This window comes from Coenobita brevimanus, chromosome 23 (assembly GCF_032717465.1).
Source record: "Coenobita brevimanus isolate Jiangsu-jjx chromosome 23, ASM3271746v2, whole genome shotgun sequence".
Lineage (NCBI taxonomy): Eukaryota > Metazoa > Arthropoda > Malacostraca > Decapoda > Coenobitidae > Coenobita > Coenobita brevimanus.
In genome coordinates, this window is record NC_136976.1 from 66,653,523 (window position 1) to 66,673,614 (window position 20,092).

Sequence of the window (20,092 nt, forward strand, 5' to 3'; positions counted from 1 at the left end):
GAAAGCAGGTCAGAGGGGGAACTATTAAAAGAATGCCCATTGAAGTGGGTCAGACACTCAATCACTGCCTCCACATGGACGACAGTACCCTTCCTGGCTGACCAAGGTCCTCCTTGTAGGATGCAAGGACACATGGGAGGTTTGGCTGGTTTGACTTCCCAGCTAAAGTTACAGTCGCCCCTCCACACCTCAGGTGCACAGCACCACCTTGAGCAGATTTCCCCTCCCTCCTGTTATCCCTTATCCAAGTTAAGTTGGCTATATGCTTACAACTCCTAGGCCATACCAGTGCAATACAACCCTAAGTTCATACCCCTAACACAGTATCAGTGCAATACAACCCTCAGCTCATACTCCTAACACAGACATCCAATGCTATCATTGCTGGAGACTTTAATACCAAAAACACCACCTGATGCAAACATGACCAAAACAGCCACTGAGGCCTCAACATTGCAAGGAAGTCCAACAACATGTACATTCTCAGTGACACCTCACAACACACTTACATCTCACACCAAACACTCTGCTCCCCCTAATCCTGACATTCCATTTTGTTCAACCACACTTTCATACACCACCCCCTGGCAGACAGAACCCAAACTCCCTTCAGACCACCACAGACCTCTCTTAGCTCTACAAAACACTTAACAGCATCACTAAACGTGCATCTCTAAGATCCAGATAACCATCACCTCCAACACCTCATACATCTCTTCTTACAAAGAACAAGCAGACTTACAGGTACTTATGGACCAATGCACAAACATGTCACCTAAACCAACACACAGTGAGTCAGAAAAACAATATTCTCTGCACAGGCAGTTCTTTCCACCTGACCACAATGTAAGCCCCTTCACTGCAGAACAGCCACATTAAAAAAATAAATAAATAAATAAACAGTGAGGTGGAAACCTACACAACTTGAAACACTTAGGATTACATGGCATCAAGGTCCCCTCACAAATATCAGCAACTAATCATATGCACACTGTTATCTAGAAACAATGAAGAATCATTACTATACTTAAACCAAAGATCCAACACCACCATTTTCATACTGATTCATAGCATTACTCAGCACACCATCCACGATAACTGAACACCTAATTCTTAACAGAGTCACACCTCACAACCCACTTGCTCACTCACGACATGGCTTTAGAATACTTCACTCCTCTGACATCTGACTAACCAACCTAACACAACTATGCTAGAATTGCACAACATACACATCTTGTGGTAAATTACAGGCATCAGATGCAACTAATCACAATTTGCAACACAAACATGGTGAATTACACCAAATGCTGACTTACCAACTACTCATCTGGTAAACAAGCAACACACTACACTCCAGGATAAGTCATCACAAACACAAAACTTCCCAGCAGAGTTCCACAGGGCTATATTCCATGGATAATCTTCACTCTATACATGCATGATATTCCCAACTGCTGACAGACACTGCCTCATATGCAGATGACATTAACATAGCATCCACAAATCACATTGCAGACACAGCCTGTTTAAGGCAACAAGGCTACCTCAGTGCACTTCAGGCACAGGTCAAGAATAGGCTGAAAGTCACTCCTGCCAAATTTACCATCACAATCACCACTAGCAGCAATCATGAGCACTGGTACACTCCTAACATCACAGTTAACAATGTACTGGTATCTGTTACACACACACCATCAAATGAGATCCCTGGATTGACATATGACACTGGACTCACCTTCAATGATTACACAGAGGACAGCATGAGGCAATGCATCCCCAGGTTCAATGCACACAGAGCAGTTAATAGAAGAGACTTTGGGCAGAGAAATGAAACACTCTCCCTACACCACAAATAAGATCAGTGATGTTCTATGCCTCCCTGGCATGAGCCTTTATCCTGTCTAGTATTCACTACAACACCCAGCAGACCATAAAGAAAGACACTCTACATTGTATCACTGGCTGCACCAATACCACTCCCACAGCTCACTTACAACTAGGGGGCCATTAACATCACTGGGTGCTAACCAACCAAATAATAGGGCAATGTGGAGCCTCCTACTATGGTGCCCTGTTAACAGGGTGAAAAGAGGCAAATGCAGCATTCGTCCAAAAACCAAACCTCCGCATTGTTCCCTGCACCTCGCTATGGAAAGGCATTGTCAATTGCAAGGGAACATCAGTTCAATGTGCAGAACAGACTTGCAGACGCAATTACTTGCCTGAGGTTGATGAGTCTTCTTAGTGAGACAAACTGGAATTACTAAACAACAACAAGCAGAACTATTCAACATCTCAATCAGAACACTTTACTGTACTACAAGCCCTCCCTCCCAATATCCACCCATCAGAGGTACTGTATTCTTAAACACAGATGATCAAGTTCATCTAGTTAGCTGTGGATCAGGACACCAGCCAGCCTTCCTCATTTACCAATCTAGATTCTAATTAGGTGGAATCACAGATGACATGTGTCTTGCTTGTAGAATAAGTAAACACAACATTAACACACTTACTGGAGCAATGCATAGCACATGCCATACTAAGATGCAACCACATCATCAACGACAATGGGAACCTACGGGACGACACCATAGGGACAGTTGCTTACTTGCAGCTGATGAGCCTGTTTGGCCAGACAGACCAAGGTAAAGCAACAAACAACAACAAATCCCATCAGTTCCCTATCCTCATCAGGTGCTATACATCAATTTCTTATACACACGTGTTGTATACAGTGCGGTCTCATTATATGACACCTTGGTATGTGATAAATCCCTATAATGATGATTAAAAAGTTATACCCTGTCTTGGTACAACCTTAAAAATTAATCACAATTTTGCTACAACGATATTTTTCATGTCTGCGTCTGAGAATCTCGTGTGGATGCGGTGATGCATGCAATCCAAAATGGCCGCCCAGTGTTTACATTTGCTGTAACTGTTGCCTTTCGTTATAGTTGCTGCGTGAACAGCCACTGAAACACCATTGTCATCGCCATATAACAATGCAGATGCTTAACAAACAGTGCAGTGTGCAATATTAAGTGAAGTGATAGCTTTTTGTAGGTGAAATACTGAAACTTGTGACCTGGAAATTGTGTCGACTTTACATAACCATTATCCCCTTTTTGGGCCTCCTACATGAAAGTCCACTGAAACACTTGTAATTGCCAAATAATTATGCAAGTGCTTACAAATAGTGCAGTGTGCAATACTGAGTGAAGTGATATTTTTTTGTTTGTGGTAGGTGGGGGAGCTCACCATCCACTCACTCGATGTAGTGCTCCTCTCAGGTGTCTGCCCTTTCCTCTCCTACATCGTTCTTTCCTTCCATTCTCTTCTGTCATTCTTTCCTCTTCCTTCTGCCTACAGGTGACTTTACGCTCCCTCTTCTGTCTTTCTTTCCTTCGTGCTTTCCTCTCCCTTCTGCCTGTGTATGACTCTACACTGAGTGACATGCCAAATGGTTTCCTGTACACCAGGAATCCACATACTATGCTGGGTGGTAACCATATAACCAAATTTTGGTGCCCGTTGGTTTAGTGGGTAATTACGGCACTCCAATCGGATGGAGTGGGTGAAGGTTTATATCCAAGGGGTGGTTGGGGTTGATTGCTCATGTAATGCCACTCAGGGATGAGTGAGGCTGGTCACTGTCATTTTAAATGTCAGGACCAACTTGCCTAGCCCCGGGCTCCTACACTCCTCTTGGGGCAACGTAGGTTTGGATGATGGATGGATGGATACTTTTTTGTGTGAAATACCAAAACTTGTGACCTGGAAATTGTGTCACCCTTAAGTAACCATCATCCCATTTTTGGGCCTCTATTCTTGCACAAAAGGCCACTGAAACATTATTGCTATCACCAAGTAACAGTGCAAGTGCTTAACAAATAGTGCAGTATGCAATATTAAGTGAAGTGATGGTTTTTTGTGGGCAAAATACTGAAACTTGTGACTTAGAGAAAGTGTCAACTTTACATAACCATCATCTCCTTTTTGGGCCTCTACTCTTGCATGAAAGGCCACTGAGACACTTGTTATCGCCAAATAACTAAGCAAGTGCTTAACAAATAGTACAGTGTGCAATACCGAATGAAGTGACATTTCTTTGTGTGTGAAATACTGAAACTTGTGATTTGGAAATCATGTCAGCCTTACATAACCATCACCCCCTTTTTGGGTCTCTGCTCTTGCATGAAAGGCAACTCGAACACCTGTCATTGCCAAATAACTGTGCAAGTGCTTAATCAATAGTGAAGTGTGCAATATTAAGAGAAGTGATACTTTTTTGTGTGCAAAATACTGAAACTTGTGATTTGGAAATCATGTCAACCTTACGTAACCATCATCCCCTTTGGGGGCCTCTGCTCTTGCATGAAAGGCCACTGGAACACTATTATTGGGCTGCCATTCGTCTGTATTTTCCCAAACATGTCCTCCATTTAGGTCTCGAAATCTTCATCTGGAAGGAAACTTTAAAATTCTTCAAAAGTCGGAATTTTAACCTCCATTATTTTCTCCAGGGGGGGAAAAAAAAAAAAAAAAAGAATGGAGACAGAGAGAGGCTGAGACAGATGAGAGGTGGAAACCTTACAGATCTCATTCAGTTTTCGTCGGATGATAAGTCACGTATACACCCGTACGGTGTTATCAACTTAGCAGTTTTGGGGCTTGCATGTAGTGCCATGTACTGCTTTTCCTTGTTTTTTCAGCCATGCTCATTATTATTACTTTTTCATATTGTTATTACAGCCATAAATGAAATGTTGAAAGTATACAATTTTTTCTTATGGCTTTGTTTTTACGCCATAGCATTTGTTTTTCTTGCCCTGCATTTAAGGCATTTTAGCAATTTTCTTCCATAATCTAGCTACTGTCGCTATGTTATTTACGTATTCCTCACCCTGCCCTTGGGTGGGAAAGGAGGTCCAGATGATGATGATGATGATGATGCTGACAACTATGACCGCAACCTGTGACTGGGCGGCCTTGAACTTGTAACGACAGTGTTTGCTCTTAGTCTTTGTTGTGAATTTATCACTCGTTGCCACTGCTACTGTTTACGATTTGTTGCACTTTTCCACAGCATAAAACGATAAAACTCCTGGACAGTCACAGTGTACATACATATTAATGTTATGCAAAAATGCAAAATTACCATACTTCCCATGTCACAGGATGCTCATTTTTTCCACAAAAATTACCTTAAAAACCACCCTGCATCCTAAGACATGGGGCTGCAGCTGCATACGAAGATATTAAAGCTCTAGGTGGGGATATTGTTTGAGAATTTGTTTAAATATATATATAAGACCATAAAGTATTCAGAATACCACAGAAAAGCTCTGTATGGTTGTCTCACTCGACTGTTTGTTTACCCTTGGGTCAGTTAAACTCGGTTTCGTTGTTGTTGTGTGGTTCAGCTCAGCAGACGACAGTCATGACACTCTTTAAGTTTTATTATGTGTGCTTTACTTCCCATTATCTTGGAATAATTCAGTTGTCAGTGGGTGACAAAAACTCCAATGATTTGAAATCTCCACAGTCCACACAACAAAGTCAGCTGACATGGTTAGCATGTGTTTAAACATACTTTTTTATATATCTATACTATAGTTTGCTATGGCTGTGCTATTATAATACCATGTAAGGAAGTGGACAACAGCTAATACATCAGAAGAATGACTTAATATGTTCATAGATAATAAGTAGCAAGAATATGAACGTACTGTAGAAAACGTAATGGTGGATTTGTGAGTCGTCTTTGCTGATGTTCCTTGATTATTTCCTTCCTATTTTTTTCTGGATATTGCCTTGTCTGTTTGGGGGAGTGTCCAATGTCAAGGGGCATCTTATGACAAGGGAAGTACGATAATCATCATGGCTGCTTCAAGGTTACATAGCAGCAAAGTGTGTGTTGGGCAGGGGAAGGATGTCTTCGGGAACATCTTCTTTTTTTAATGTTCATATATGGCAACCCTAGATAGTGTTAATGCTAAATAACAGTGCAAGTGCTTAACAAATAGTGCAGTGTGCAATATGTGAAGTGATACTTCTTGTGTGTAAAATACTGAAACTTGTGACTTGGAAATCTAGTGAACCTTACGAAACCATCATCCTCTTTTTAGGCCTCTACACAGTTGACTAAGTCAATATGCACGCCCAATGTTTACACTGGCTGTGATCATTGCCTGTTGCTTTATTCTGTGCATGAAAGGCCACTGAAACACCACTGCTCTTGCCAAACAATGGTGCAAGTACAGCACTTAACAAATAGTGCAGTGTGTGATAATAAGAAAAGTGATACCATATCTTCTTTGTGAAGTGGTCGTCTAGGTCCTCCAACTGTCCTAGGTGACAACTCGTACCAGCACAGGACAAACTTTTTTTTTTTTTTTTTTCTTAGGTCATTTAAGGCTTCATGATTGAGGTCACCCTCCCTAGCCCCACTGAACCCATGTTATATCGGCCTCATAACGTGGTAATTCATTATGCAATAGGTCTTCGTTTGATGCAACCCTGTTGCATAACGAGACTGCACTGTATCATGTTCATCCACGTTTATCTAGACTTAGCATTCATTCTCCCACCTTGAAACTCATTCACATATGCCTTTTCTACTACCCAGTTTACATAAATTCTTTCCACATGATGCATATTCTCTTCAGTCCAAATATCAACATACTTCCTTATTCCTCATTTTTCACAAATCATATAATTCATTATTCTATTTACTCTACACGTGCCATGCACCAATCCATGAAAGTTTAAGTAATTATAACATACAGAAAATTACAAATTACAAATCTGTGGTGCACTGTATAGTTGAAGACAAAAGCTTGCCTAAAATTTCACCTCCTCTACTCCTCACTCTTCTCTCATGGCTAATATTCCTACAACACAAGAGATTTAATATGTTTCAATGTCTGTTGATGAGTCTCTTTGATATGATGTGTCTGGAAAGAAAGCGATGGACATACCCAAAGTGTGAGGAAGACATAGTGGAACAACAGGCAAATTCTTGTTCCTGACTATGTACAAAAGCATTTATCAAAGCTTGCAATACTCTACAGCATATCTGTTTTAACCTGATTAAGATCTATCATCCCTTTCAGCTCAGCTAATAGCTATATGTAGTCAGAGTGTAAGGATAATTTACATAATAACCAAAGAGACTTTTTCGTACCTCATAATTAAGGCTTATCAAATATCATGCTACCACAACTTGGTTAATCAAAATCTGGGGGTGGCCCACTTCTATCTAGTGAAAACAAACAGAATGTAGTGCCCCTTACCTGTAGCTGGAAGGCAGTTATCTTCTGTGGGGTAGCCTTGGGCACAACTGCATTTGCCACTTCAGCACCCTCTTGTTCTGCCAGAGCTCGTAGCTGAGCCTTCTTGTCTAGTTCAGCCTGGCGTTTTTTTTCACGGTCCTCCTATAAAACCCACATTGTAAAAATACTTAATTCTGAAAAACATTACAGTAATCTCTCACTTAGAGTCTACGATTCATGCAGGCAAAATGTTACTTAAAGTGAAACAAATAAAAGTGAAACACGGTTCTGGGGTATGGGGTTATAGGCACAAAAAATGAATACATAAACAAATAAAAAAATAAAGATGAAGTAATGCAGAATCTTACATAAAAACAACTTTATAATGAAATCTGGTGTAACATAAGTGAAGAAAATATGCTACTTCATCAGCAACTTCATAAAGAAGCAACTTTAATGAAGATGATTTGCATTCATGTTAAACCTCTTAGAAATGAAGTTTTACACCATCTCCACTGCAACAGCTCAAAGCTGACTTTCACTTGCTCAGGTAACAAAGCAGGTACTGTAGCTATGTAATATTTAACTGAAACAAAATGAAGCAGCACCTCAGCATTCAGATTTCAATACATCTCATATTTCATGAAATCTGCATACTGTATTCAGTACAGTATCATTTTTTTTTAATTTCACAACACACCATACACACTACTGCAGAAAACATTTTTTTGTTCTTTCTTTCAACATTCAGATGTTTCAATTCAAATATGGAGAGATCTTTTGTATGGTGGGGGTAAATGAAGGCTCTACTTAGCCTTTCCAATGAAAAGAAAAAATTGAACTTAATAAAACTGTCTGGAGAGAGCAAGAATGAACTGAAAATTACCGGAAAAAGAGAAAAGGTTACAAAAGTGGGAAAATATAATATACCAGGTATATATATATACAGTATATATATATATATATATATATATATATATATATATATATATATATATATATATATATATATATATATATATATATATATATACAGTATATATGGTACTGGACTTTGATAGCAAATGTACCTTTCTTGCTAATTTTCTGTTGACATGCTTATCATCCTCTTGCCAGTATGCATCTTCTATAGCCTGATCCTTCTTAATTTTCTCCTGTGCTGCTGCTTCTGCCTTCCGGGCCCTAGCAGCAACAGCCTTGCTATTCTCCCCTTGGAACTTTTTGGGCATCTTTGTAGTTTCACACTTACGTACTAGAGTATGTTACCAGTACATGTAACAATATCTGCAAATATAAAAGTAGCTACAGTAATGATAATTTTAAAATATGAAACACTGTATACTATATACAGTAATCCCTCATTTATCCAGACATAATTGAGCCAAAGGCACATCCATGTAGTGGCAACTTCCGGATAATGAACACTATTCCCCTGCCATACCCAGACCCTACCTATACCCAACCTCCTACTTATACCTAACCTATTTATATGGTACCCATGCTTAATCCGGCAGTATTTTCCAGTCATTCAGGCATATTTCGACATCAAAACACACAAAGGAATATCCAAAGTAATGCTAAACACCATGAAAAAACATGCAGAAAAAACACTGAAAACCAAAAAACACCTTACCTAAACACTACTATATGTACAGTCTCCTTATTTTGGCAGTTTTCCAGTCATTCTGCAATATTTTGACATCAAAACATACATAAGATTATCCAAAAAACTTTCAACACCAAGAAAACCATGAAAAAAAAAAAAAAAAAAAAAATACTGTAAACCAAAAACCACCCTACCTACACACCAATGTATGTACAGTACCCCGCCTAATTCTGGCGCTGTTTTCAGGTCAATCTGCCATACTTAGACATCAAAATACACATAGGAATATCCAAAGAAATGCTACACACCAAGAAAACCATGAAAAAAAAAAAAAATGAAAACCAAAAATCACCCTACCTATACACTACTGTAATTACAGTACCACTCTTAATTCTGGCTCTGTTTTGGTGTCAATCTGCCATATTTGCAGTAGGTATCAAAACACACATAGGAATATCCAGAGTAATGCTAAACACCAAGAAAACCATGAAAAAAAAACACCCAACCTATACACTACTGTATGTACAGTACCCCTCCTAATTTTGGCTCTGTTTTCTGGTCATTCTGCCATTCTGAGACATCAAAACACAAATAGCATTATCCATATTAATGCTAAACATCAAGAAAACAATGCATAAACAACAAAAATCCATAAAAAAAGCTGACGACAGTTTGAAAATCTATTGTCTGTGATGAGTGATTGCTCCTGGGGCTCAAAAAAAATTCCACAGCCAAATATGGCATCAGAAATTGATTATATTAGTATAAATGGTATAGGAGGCAGTGGCTCAATCAGTAGAGAGGTGGCCTGCAGTCCCAAAGGACCCAGGCTCAAATCTCCGCTGGGGCAGGGAACAGTTTAAGTATATGAATTTCATTAAATCAGGCTTTACTGATCTACCAGACGACCCGCCGACATGTCGGAAAAATACCCCCGCTAATACCAGTACACCAGTCCTGTATGAGACAGCCCTAGCATGTATTCAATATGGACGGTGGGTGTTAGCGCCGAAGTGGTGACATGTATAGGTGTATGGTATGTAGGAGGACTGCTGGGCCTTGATTGCAGGCTGTGAAGCCTATGCTCAGAGTCAGACACACGTTTAAAAAAAAAAAAAAAAAAAAAAAAAAAAAAAAAATCATCTACGCTTTATAATATCAGATAAGCTAATAAAAACACATAAAACTTTTAAATAAAAGCACAGAAATGCAGCACTAATATAGCATTAAGGAGTAAAACTTACCGGTACCTTAATATAACTTCCCACCATCCTAGTTCAAAATTTTGCCAGCACCTTCCAGGAGTTAAGCATATTTCTTGATGCAGAATTTCATGAGCTTTCTTGTGATCACTTCGGAATTTCAATACGACCAATAGTAGTCGAATAAATAGCAAAAACCTTTGAAAACTCATGAGTCAATGTTATTATCATGGAGGAGGGAAGGGACTGAGGGAGTGAGGGGGGGAGCCGGGAGGGTATGGAGGAGGGACGGGAAGGGGGGAGAAGTGAAGCTGTCGGCAAGATTCTCCCCTTTCTGTCAACAGGGTGACAGGCGCTCTTACTATACCTTTACTCGTGGCTTGCGGTCTGTCAGATGCTGAGTGGCCATGCGAAAACACAATTCACTGTTCACTGTTCACAATTCACAGCCACTGTCGCTGAACATCTACTTGTGGCTTATGGTCTGTGTTCAATGGTGGTGGTGGTTGGGAAAGACTTAACCCATGGGCCATGTGATATTGGACATTTGGTGGGGATGTGTAAGGACTTTTTGACACTGCTTGCGGGTTACAGTCATATTACTCGGATGCTGGAGGTTCGCTGGGAGTGACAGGATGAGCACGCGACTTTGATCATTCAGTATAGGGGTGGATGGACATTTTAGCTCTGGTTGTGGGTTATGGACTACTTCCCGCTCATAGCTTGAGCCCAGCAGCCACGATACCAAATGTTTGAACATCGGCTGGCCGACCAAAATTCTTGGGGACTTTTACATCCGGATAATAGCAAGTAAATTCAGATAATGGTTTAATATAGTCAAGGTCCAGCATCCAGATAAAGAACATGTCCGGATACTGAAAGTCTGAATAAATGGGGAACTACAGTACTTTAATCTCTTTCTTGGTAAAGGCAGTGTGGATCATGTGGTTAAAACAGATATACAGTATTTCTAACCCTTATTAGATGTTACTGATTTTATACAGTTGACAGTACCTGCATAATATCGATACTTCGTCTCTTCTATTACTGTGTAACAATTCTGTGGAATCAGTGGTAAAAATACAGTACAGTACTACTGTACAATCCAAGTACTGTATAATAAATTGTACATCACTACAAATTTACTGTACAAATATACTAGACTTTCTTGTTTCATCTTAGGTTACTTAAAAGTCATACAGCTATACAGGTATTATACAACTATAAAATTACATTTTATCCAATGCATGAAGATGTCTCTACACTAACTTTAGAAGTCAAATGGTTTCCTGCCCTTTAAGAAAACATTTAATAAGTTGGGTCTTAACCATATCACTAGCAAACAGACACCTGATGGTCTAGTTAACTAAGATGCTCCAGCTTCATGTGGACCATGAGGATCTATATCAAATGGATGCTTGTGATTTACTGTTCATATAATGACACTCAGGACAAGCATCTGGTCACTCTCATCTACAAAGTCTGAACTGAGCAGCCTAACTCCAGGGAACTACATTCCTACTGAGGTAATAAAAGGTTGTATGATGGATGGATGATACTACTGTACTAGGCCAGCATAAGAGAGTGGGAGAGTGGATGAAGTATATGTGCAGGAGAGACCCACCAGCAAATTTGATCCTTTCATGCCTGACGATCTCCACCCGCTCTCACCGACACACCGCACACATAAAATCAGCATTATCTCACAGTTTACCTCTAATACCAATACATCTCTTATGCACCCACTTATCACAAATGCTGCACAAGATGGAATTACTTCCCACGTCCTTGTGGCACATTGCAACTGGCCACGCTCCCCCTTCTTTAACAGTACTGCCACCAACCCTAGATATCATCACTTTTGTTTTATCCGCATTTACTCTCAAGCCCTTGTGCCCCATACCATTTCTCCACTTCCTGAATCTTTCCTCCACCTCCCTTTCATTCTCTGCAATCAGCACCAAATCATCAGCATACAACATCTCCCACAGGAGTCCATTTCTGAAGTCACATGAGAGGGCTTCAAGTACCATGATAAACAACAAGGGCCTCAAAACTGACCCCTGATGCATACCAACATTCACAGAAAACTCATCACTCAAATCTCCATTCGCTCTTACCTGTGTGCGAGCATCCACATACACAGTCATAACCACCCTAACCAGCCACTCCTCCATCCCAAGCTTTCTCATTGCCCACTTCACCACCTCTCTAGGACTCTGTCAAAGGCCTTCTCCAGATCAACAAAAACAAAGTACACTTCCCTTTTCTTTCCTATACCGGTATATATTTCCTGAAGCTGTCAAACAATATGGCATCAAGTCTCCCTGCCTGGCATAAATCCAAACTGCACCTCATCAATATTCACTCTTTCTCTAATCATACCTTCCAGAACTCTTGCCATTACCTTCATAATCTGATCTAGAAGCTTTATACCTCTATAATTTCCTCTTTCCAGGCATCACCCTTCCCCTTGTACACATATACAATTACACTCTTCAGCTAATCATCTGGAACAACACATATAAACCATATTTATCAGGTCAGTGACTAACCTCACCCCAATATCTCCTGAGGCCTTCAACATTTCGACAGTCAACTCAGACACACCTGCTGCCTTCCCCACCTGCATCCTGCCTATTGCCTCACTCACAGAAGCAGTGTCAATCAAAGGCCATGGGCCAAACACTGGATCTGCTGGCTCCAAACATTCCCTGTCCCAGTCAAACTCATCATTCAACAACCGACTATAATGCTCTCTCCATGCATCTTCAATATTCCCACTGTTCACCACTACCTTTCGTTCATCATTCTTCACACACTGCTCACCTATAATATCCCGATTATCCCTCTTCATCTGATTTGCCACCTTAAATATCATATATTTCCTTTTCCCATGATTTAGGTTATCAAGTAAAAGTCTCTGTGACTCAGACTCTGCCCTGTAGCCTATACCTCTCTTCTAGCCCTACCCTTGGCAGCCAAGTATTCTTCCTTGTTACCACCCTTCTTCCATTCCTGGAAAAGCCTTTTTTTCTCCTTAACTGCAGCTCCTACACCCTCATCCCACCACCAAGTTACTTTATGTCTTGGTGGGCCTCTTGTCCAACCGCACATTACATCACTAACTCTCAAGAGGTTGTTCTTGAGGACTCTGTACTGTTCAACAACAAAATTAGTACAAAGAAAATGGAAAACTAGAAGGCCTTTGTAACAATGCTTGTCACTCCATAGGCTCCTCTCAGCTTTACAAAATACTTAACAGTATCACTAAATCACAAACATGCACTTCCAAGATCCACACCACAATTACTTCCAACACATCCCTTCCTACAAAGAACAAGCAAAGATAGGCCTACGGACAAACCACTATGCAAACAGAAGTCACTGAGCACAAACACACACACAATCTGAAAAACAACCCTCTCAACCTTGGCAGTCCTTTCCATTCAGTCACAATGCAACCCCTTTCACTCCAAAACAGACATGTAATGTTATCAAGAAAATGCACTGTACACTACAAGCACAGGGTTGGATGGCATCAGCAACCTACACCTGATACATTTGGGACCACAAGGCATCCTGGCGCTCACAAACATCAGCAACTACTCATATGCACATTGTAGCATTCCCAGTACTTGGGTACATAGAACAAATCATCACTATACTTAAACCAAACAACGACCCAGCACTCCCTTCTTCGTACAGACCCATAACACTACAGTACATTACTTAACACTCCATCCAAAATAACTGAACATCTCATTCTCAACAAAGGCACTCCTGTGCTCCCTCATAAAATGGATCCTGAGCACTGCATTCAACAAACACCATACTGGCTAATCTCAACAAGCACTGGATGGCATCAACTCCATGACACCTGCAAAACGCACACGTCTCACAACAACAGATATTAGTAAAGCCTTTGAAGCTATCCCTTGAAGCAAACTAATCACCAGGCTATACAACACAAATATGGAGAGCAGCACCAAATGCTGGGTTGCCATTATTTTTATTTTTATCTTTTTTTTTAGGCATATGCTACATTCCAGGGCAGGTCATCACAAACACAAAATTTCCCTTACTGAGTCCCACAAGGCTTTGTTCTCTCACTCACACTCTTCAACCTATACATGCATGATATTCCCACAAACACTGTTTCATATACAGATAACATCACCATAACAACTGCACACCATATTACAGACTGCCTGCACACTGCAACAGGACTACCTCAACACTGGAGACCTGAGTTGAGGACGACAGGCTGATGATTTCCCCAGCCAAATCCAACACCACTTACTCATCACCAGCAGTAAACATGAACACAGGTACTCCCACATCCAACTTAACATTGCACATGTGCCACACACCTCTTCCAGTAAGATCCTTGGAGTGACATACAACACAGGAATCACCTTCAAGGACCATGTGCAAGACATCAAGAGGCAGTGCACCTCCAGACTCAATGCACTCAGGGCAACTACAGGGCCATACTTTGGGCAACAGAAAGAAACTCTCCTTCCTCTACAAACAAGACATTACATAAGTAGTAGTAGTAGTTGTTCCCTGGGCAGTCTGGCCAACAGCCCCATGTCCTTAAGGAAGGCCATGGTCGAGGCCGGGCTTTCCCACAGAGCCTTCAAAGAGTATGTTGTGTTGTTGGCAAAGGTGATTGTGTGCAATGCAGTCTTCCATAATGTGCTTAATAGTATGGGGTGCTGTGTTGCATCCTGGACAGGCATCAGCGACGGAGTCATCCAGCCTCTTCTGGTAGCATAAGAGGGCTGGATGGTGCTCACATCTCAGCCTGGCCAGGTGGACCCTGTCCTCAAGAGGGAGATAGGATTCAGAAGGGTGGATGTCAGGAGGCTGTGCATGCAGCTGTGTGTTTTCTTTAAGTGACTGAATGGAGCAGCAAGTGATCTGAGTGTGGATATGCTTCTGGAAGCTGGTCTGAGGTGGCCAAGGGGGGAGAGATGACAGTATTTGTGTATGGTATCGTGTGCTGGGTGTTGTTTTGATGTTCCTTGGTGTGGGTGGATGTGCTGCCATGTATTACCATACTGGATGTTGTGGGTTTGTGGAGGCTGCAGCAAGAAACTGGGTGCCTCTCATGTCTAGGTGATCCTTGACTTTGAGGACTTTGGTTTCTTGATGTAGGTGGTCTGTGGGTGCAGTAGCTGTGCAGTCTGTGATTATTTTTAGGGCCTTGTTCTGTAGAGTGTTGTAGTGTGTTTTGGTGAGGTTAGGAGCCCAGGCAGGGCTTGCATAATTCATCACTGAATGTATGTATTGTTTGTATACTGTGGTGTTGGTTTCTTTGTTGTGTCCGAATGTTGTATGAGCAAGTGACCTCATGGCTTTGAGTCCTGGTGTTACTTTATTTTTAAAATTTGTGATGTGTTGTGTAAATGAAAGTGATGTATGTTACAGCACGGATTTTGTGTGTGTGTGTGTGTGTGTGTGTGTGTGTGTGTGTGTGTGTGTGTGTGTGTGTGTGTGTGTTTGTGTGTGTGTGCGTGCGTGCGTGCGTGTGGTAGGGAAGTGTTGTTTATGGTGAAGTGTGGGATGTGACTGTGTTCTGCTGTTCAGTTTGTGAGAAGGGTCACTGTAGATTTGGCTGGAGCTATTTTGAGCCTGTTTGTGGTGAACCATTTGTGTAGTGTGTTGTGGTAAGGTTGGATGATGTGTGCAGCTGTGTTTGCATTTTGGTGCATACTGTACTTGTAAGTGTTATATCATCTGCATAGGAAGCTATGTGTATCCGTGGTGTGTGCGGGATGTGGGTATGTCGTGCATATATAGGTAAAGAGTGTAGGGGACAAAATAGATCCTTGGGGGATGCTGTTTGTGAAGTTTCTGATGTCAGAAGACTGACCAGCAAATGTTACGTGTGCACATCTGCCTGCTAAGTAGTTTGCCAGCCATCTTTTTGTGTTATTGTGCATGTTTGTGTTGAGTATTTTGCTTGTGAGGTTGTGGCTGGGGATAGCATCAAAAGCTTTGCAGATGTCTAGTGTGATTAGAAGTGTTGTGTGTGGTGGCCTAGCTGAATTCATGCCATCGAAAACTCTCTGTGTAAGGTCTGTAAGAAGGGTGTTTGTGGAGTGTAGTGGCCTAAAGCCATGTTGTGATTGGGCTAGGGGAATGTGAGGTGTGACTAGTTGTAGTACCAGTCATTCAGTGACTTTAGAGGGGGTGCAGAGGAGTGTGATGGGGCAGTGTGAGGAGGGTAACATGGGGTCTTTGTTAGGTTTAGGGATAGTGATGATAATGCCATGCTTCCAGATGTTGGGTATTATGTTGTGTGAGTAGCTGTAGTTTGATATGTTGGTGAGTGCTTGTATGCCTTGTGGTCCAAGGTGTTTAAGGTGAATGTTGCTTATGTTCTCTGGTCCACAGGCAGATGAGTGCTTAAGGTTGTTAATGATGTGCTTCGTCTAGTTGTAAGGGAAAGGTGTGTGGTCTGGGTCTGTGGAGAACTGTCTCTTACGTCAGATGATACGTCGGTCTTCGAGATGGGGGTTTAGATGGCTGACTTGTGAAAAGTGATTGATGAGTGTTTGCTTATTGTTTGTTTGAGGGTATGGTGTCTGTTGTTGTGATGGCAGCGTGTGATTGTGTGGTGTTGCTGTTGGAAAGTGTGATGCTGTTTAGTGTTTTGTAGAGTTTGCTGATGTTTGTTTTGTGGTCAAGTGTTTGGAGGTAATTCTTCCAGTTTAGTGTTTGCTGTTCTGATATTTTATTGTTTATTTGAGTGTTGAGTTCTTGTATTTGTTGTACGGTGTCTTGTGTATGGGGTGTTGGGGAGTGTCGCAGTGTGTCCCATTGTCTGATAAGGCCTTGAATTTCTGGTGTGAAGTTGGGGTTGTGTCTCTTTCTGTTGCCTCTAGGGATGTGTCTTTTGTCTGCATTTTGTATAATTGTACTGAAAGTGTACACAGCAGTGTTGATGTTTGTGATGGGTGTACTATTTAGTGTTTTGAAATGTTGTTCTGTTTCAGTTACAAAGGCCTCCCAGCTGGCTCTCTTATAATTAGTGTATGTGTGTTTGTGGCCAGCTGGGGTGATTCTGGTTTTGGTAGTGATGTTGATTGGGAGGTGATCGGAACCTAGGGTTTTGACCACTCTCCAGGATGTAGTGGGGGCTAGGTTTGGGAAGCAGAAGGTGATGTCTGGGGATGATGGAAGGAAGAGGGCTTGGTGTGGAATATGGGTATGTTGGTCTAGAATGTTCAGTATGAAAAGATGATATGGTATGTCTGGGATTCATTACATCAGTGATGTCCTGTGCCTCCCTGGTATGGGCACCCAGTCTATCTAATACCCACTACAACACCTTGAAAATCATACAAAGCAATACCCTATGCACCTATGCATCACCACTGGCTGCACCAAAACCACTCCCACAATGCACTTACACTCAGAAATTACAGCCCTCCCAGTCAGAGACTACCTTGATATGAGAGGTAACTATGCAATTCTATGCAGCAGCCTGTGTGCCAGTAAACAACACCCCTGTCATTACCTGATAAGAGACACAGAACATACAAAGGTACAAAAAAAATCACCACAATAACATTATTCAACCCTCTAAAACAAAATCCCACCTCCAGATATTCCAACATCGGCAATGAAGAAACACCTACATACGGTACTCACTTCACGCGCAGGATAATACAACACCTTGATCATACCACCATACTACAAGCCCCTCTCCTGACATCCATCCATAGGCTAGGTGTCTTTAAATAGAGATGATCGAGTTCACCTAGCTATGCTTCAAGCAGGACATTAGCCAGCCCCCTCAGCTACCACATTAGAACTAGAGTGGGTGGAATTACAGATGACTCCTTCCCAGCTTGTAGAACAGGCCCACACACCATAATACACATACTGGAGCACTGGACAGTACATGCCACACTTAGATGCCGACCCAACATAAAAGGTGTAGGGAACATGTGGTACGGTACAATCTCATACGAGCACCTGCTTTCCTGTGGTCGTCGGGTCTGCTCAATCAGACGGACTGGGCTTGAAACACAACATCAAGAGTATTATTTTCATTTCAGACTACTGTATAATCAATCCAACTATCTAGGGGTGTTCTACAGTTAGATCTCATCAGCGCATATGCCTTTTCTTCTATGACACTTCTGTCGGAAATCAGTGATAATGAATATTTAAAATATTTACTGTACTTTTGGCCAACTGGCGGCAAGGACAAGTCACGTGATTTACTCTAGCTAACAACCAGCTCGGCTTCAGCCCAGCAAGTGGCAACTTGGTTTTGCCATGGCCAATGTGAAACAGATATTCTCTTATCCCTGTTCTTGTTTTTCCAGAATGAGAGGGAGATAACTATGGCACCTCCAAGGGGTGGTTGAGGTTTATTGCTCATATGATGCCATTCAGGGATGAGTGAGGCTGGTCACTCTCATCTTAAATGTCAGGACCAACTTGCCTAATCCTGCACTCCTACGCTCCTCATGGGGTACCAGTAACGTAGGATTGGATGATGGATGGATGGATATAGTACCGGTATATAAAGTTATAGGTAATTTCTTATTAAACGGGCATGGCGATTCCATCAATATTATAACAAACTCACTATCTCAAGGTAAGTAATTTTGGTACATAAGCAACACGGATAGTTAACTGTTCCATTGTGACTGCAAGGAGTGATTGGAAAAAGACAAAATATACTTATTTTGGGGTATTTAAGGAAGTGGCCAGGTCGCCCTCGGCAATGTTTACCAACGATCTCCACAACAGCTGCATTGTTTACCAACCATCGCTCCGACTGGATGCTTCAGTGTATCCCATGTCAATGCAATGGGAAACTTAATGATTTAACCAAACCTAACCTAACCAAACCAAACTTAATCCAACCTAATCTCATTTGCATTTGACAGCCAGCTCTCAAATTTAAAAATGCACGTTAGGAATGTTAAATATGGCAAATATGGCTGGCTACTGGCAGATGTCAGCAGAATACTTACGCATCCTAATTCCTCATTTATAGCTTTCAGTGGTAAATTTATAAAAATCCCTAGTAGCTGTGGCTGAATGATAAGGAGATGGAAAATATGAGTGCATTGAAGCACTTGGGTGGTGTGATAAGTAAGGATGGTACTTTGGATCCAGGGTGAGGTGCTTGAACGGATACAACAAGGAAGAAAGGTTGCTGATTCTTTGAAAGCAGTGATAAGAAACAGAAATGTTAACATGGAAGTAAAAAAGTTGCTGCATGACAGTACTGTGATACCAACTCTAAAGCATGGAAAAAAAGCCTGGACCTTGTTGGATGGACACAAGTCAAGAGAGAGAGCAGTGAAAATGAGTTGAAAGGACCATGTGGAGTTAGTTACATGGAGAGACAGACTGACATATGAGGACATGAGGGAGTGTTGTGGTGTGGATGTGATAAGAAAGCATTAGGAGAAATACATTGAGGTCGTTTGGCCATGTGGAGAGGATGGAGAGCAAGAGACTAATGAGGAGAGAGTATGTAAGTGAGGTGGAAGCCAAGGATGAGATGGAGGGATGGAGTGGAGAGGTATATGAGAGAAGGGGGTGTGAGCTGGGAGCAGGGGAATGAAATGGTGGGGGACAGGGCGACATGGAGGCGATTTGTTTGTGGCCACCCCTTACAGGATTAGGGTGTCTGGCAATATATATATATATATATATATATATATATATATATATATATATATATATATAAATCCACTTCTTACCTTAATACAGAACCTTAAGATGCACCAGAAACCTTTATCAAAGGGGGAAAAAAAAAAAAAAGCTGCTCTCCCAGAAGGAATATTTTCCTGAATAAGGTATATCTTCCCAGTTCCAAACAGCACTTACTGGGCTTTGAGATACTTGTTATTCAAGTACACTTCCTACACTAGTCGGTTTTAATCGTGCAATAATAATAACGATTACCTGGTACCTGTAGCGCTATCACTCGTCAAACTGTACGAAAAGTAATTTGAGGC

General features: G+C 41.4%; 1 protein-coding gene across 3 annotated transcripts in view; it reads right to left on the bottom strand.

Moving 5' to 3' along the window:
• Positions 1-20,092, bottom strand: part of LOC145392880 (coiled-coil domain-containing protein 124) — a 29,698-nt gene that overhangs the window by 9,413 nt on the left and 193 nt on the right. Inside the window, exons 1-3 of one of the 3 annotated variants that reach the window (XM_080267162.1) lie at positions 20,047-20,080; positions 8,354-8,567; positions 7,305-7,445 (exon numbers count right to left, since the gene is read on the bottom strand). In XM_080267162.1, coding sequence (XP_080123288.1) covers positions 7,305-7,445; positions 8,354-8,512 — 300 coding nt within the window. In that variant the 5' untranslated portion in view covers positions 8,513-8,567; positions 20,047-20,080. Of the gene's footprint in view, positions 1-7,304; positions 7,446-8,353; positions 8,568-10,458; positions 10,556-20,046; positions 20,081-20,092 lie in introns of those variants that run through there. The other 2 variants (XM_080267163.1, XM_080267161.1) reach the window with 2 other exon arrangements.